The 2,017-nt window shown below is 35.4% G+C and overlaps 1 protein-coding gene across 1 annotated transcript; it reads left to right on the top strand.

Moving 5' to 3' along the window:
• Positions 1-246: 246 nt before the first annotated feature.
• LOC140531457 (olfactory receptor 6C2-like) lies at positions 247-1,191 on the top strand. The gene has a single exon (XM_072650398.1). It carries the CDS (start codon positions 253-255, stop codon positions 1,189-1,191), a length of 939 nt encoding a protein of 312 aa, XP_072506499.1. The 5' UTR covers positions 247-252.
• Positions 1,192-2,017: the final 826 nt, after the last annotated feature.

Raw genomic sequence — 2,017 nt, 5'->3', positions numbered from 1 at the left:
TGTTTAATACCTGATGCACATCTCAAAGTCATTGAGCTAACACAAGGATGGCATGATATTCTTTTTTAGCCAATGAAAGTGAAAGGATCCAAGAGTGACTTGTGAGCATTTATATCCCAATTGCATTGCTGACTTACTTTATAATGGCTCTTCTCATCTCCTCTCTCTCTCTCTCTCTTTCTCTCTCTCTCTCTCTCTCTCTCTCTCTCTCTCTCTCTGTTTTACATACAGATTCATTGAAAGAGGTAAAAAATGAGAAACCATACAGGTATAATATTATTTATTCTTCGGGGATTAACAGATGATCCACAGTTGAAGGATCTGCTCTTTATCTTTCTGTTTCTGTCCTACATGCTGAGTGTAACTGGAAACTTGATCATTATCACCCTCACTTTGGTGGATCCCCACCTTAAAACTCCCATGTATTTTTTCCTTAGGAGCTATTCCTTCTTAGAATTGTCATTCACAAGTGTCTGCATTCCCAGATTCTTGTACCACATGTCAACTGGGGACTATACTGTGTCCTATAATGCATGTTTCACTCAATTATTTTTTGGTATCCTCCTTGGGGCCTCAGAATTTTTTCTCTTGGCTGCCATGTCTTATGATCGTTATGTAGCCATCTGCAAACCTCTTCACTACACAACCATCATGAACAACAGAGTCTGTTCTCAGCTCCTCCTGGGTTGTTGGCTGTCTGGGTTGATGATTGTCCTTCCACCACTTGTTATGAGTCTTAAACTAGAATTCTGTGATTCCAAAATTATTGACGATTTTCTTTGCGATACATCACCATTGCTGGAGATCACATGCTCTGATACACAGGTACTAGAAAGAATGATTTTAGTCTCTGCTGTGTTGACACTCATCATCACCTTAGTGTTAGTGGTTCTATCTTATGGCTATATCATCAGAACAATTCTCAGATTCCCTTCTGTCCAGCAAAAGAAAAAAGCCTTTTCTACTTGTTCCTCCCACATGATTGTAATCTCCATGACTTATGGAACCTGCATCTTCATTTATATCAAACCTTCTGCAAAAGAAGGGGTGACTTTGAATAAGTTTGTAACACTGCTTGCAACCTCAGTGGCACCAATAATGAACCCTTTTATTTATACTTTGAGGAATAAACAAGTAATACAAGCTTTGAGAGACATATTCAAAAGAATTGTAGTGATTTCAAAACTTTAAGAGGCAGATGAGACTCCTACCAAACTTATTGTATGTCACAAAAAAAAAATGGTGCTCTTACCTTAACAGGAAGAGCTAAAACCGAAAAAAAATATAGACCAATTTCCCTAATAAATATCACTTCAAAAATTTTGAACAAAATACTAGCAAGGTGATTACAGCAATATATCACAAGGATTATTTACTATGACCAGGTGGGATTTATAACAGATATGCAGAACGGGTTCAATATTAGGAAAACTATGAACATAATTAACTATATCAATAACAAAACCTACAGAAATAATATGATAATCTCAATAGATGAGGAAAAAGTTTTGACAAAATAAACATGCTTTCCTATTAAAAAATATGGAGCATAGGAAAAATAATAAACATTAACTGTCTAAAAACATCAGCAAATATTGCATTTAATAGGAATCAGCTAGAAGCTGTCCCAATGATATCAGGGGTGAAACAATGATGCTCATTATCACTACTCTTATTATTTCAGAAAAATTAGCTATAGAAATAGGAGATAAAAAAGCCATTGAGGGAATTAGAATAGGTGATGAAAAAACAAACTATCACTCTGTGTAGGGGATATTTTGGTATACTTAGGGAACACTAGAGAATCAACTAAGAAAACGCTTGAAATAATTAACAACTTTAGCAAAGTTGTAGGATAAAAGATAAAGTCACATACATCATCAACATTTCTGTATATAACCAAAGAAGCCCAGGTACAAGAAATGGAAGGTACTGCTCCATTACAAATAACTGTAAGCAATATAGAATCCTTGGGAATCTGACTGCAAAGACAAACCCAAGAATATTAGAAACACAA

This window comes from Notamacropus eugenii, chromosome 3, assembly GCF_028372415.1.
Source record: "Notamacropus eugenii isolate mMacEug1 chromosome 3, mMacEug1.pri_v2, whole genome shotgun sequence".
Taxonomy (NCBI): Eukaryota; Metazoa; Chordata; class Mammalia; order Diprotodontia; family Macropodidae; genus Notamacropus; species Notamacropus eugenii.
This window is presented reverse-complemented; position numbering and strand designations above follow the sequence as displayed.

Bases quoted from the DNA above. Each gene is read 5' to 3' on its own strand.
- LOC140531457 (XM_072650398.1), top strand. From the start codon at position 253: ATGAGAAACCATACAGGTATAATATTATTTATTCTTCGGGGATTAACA.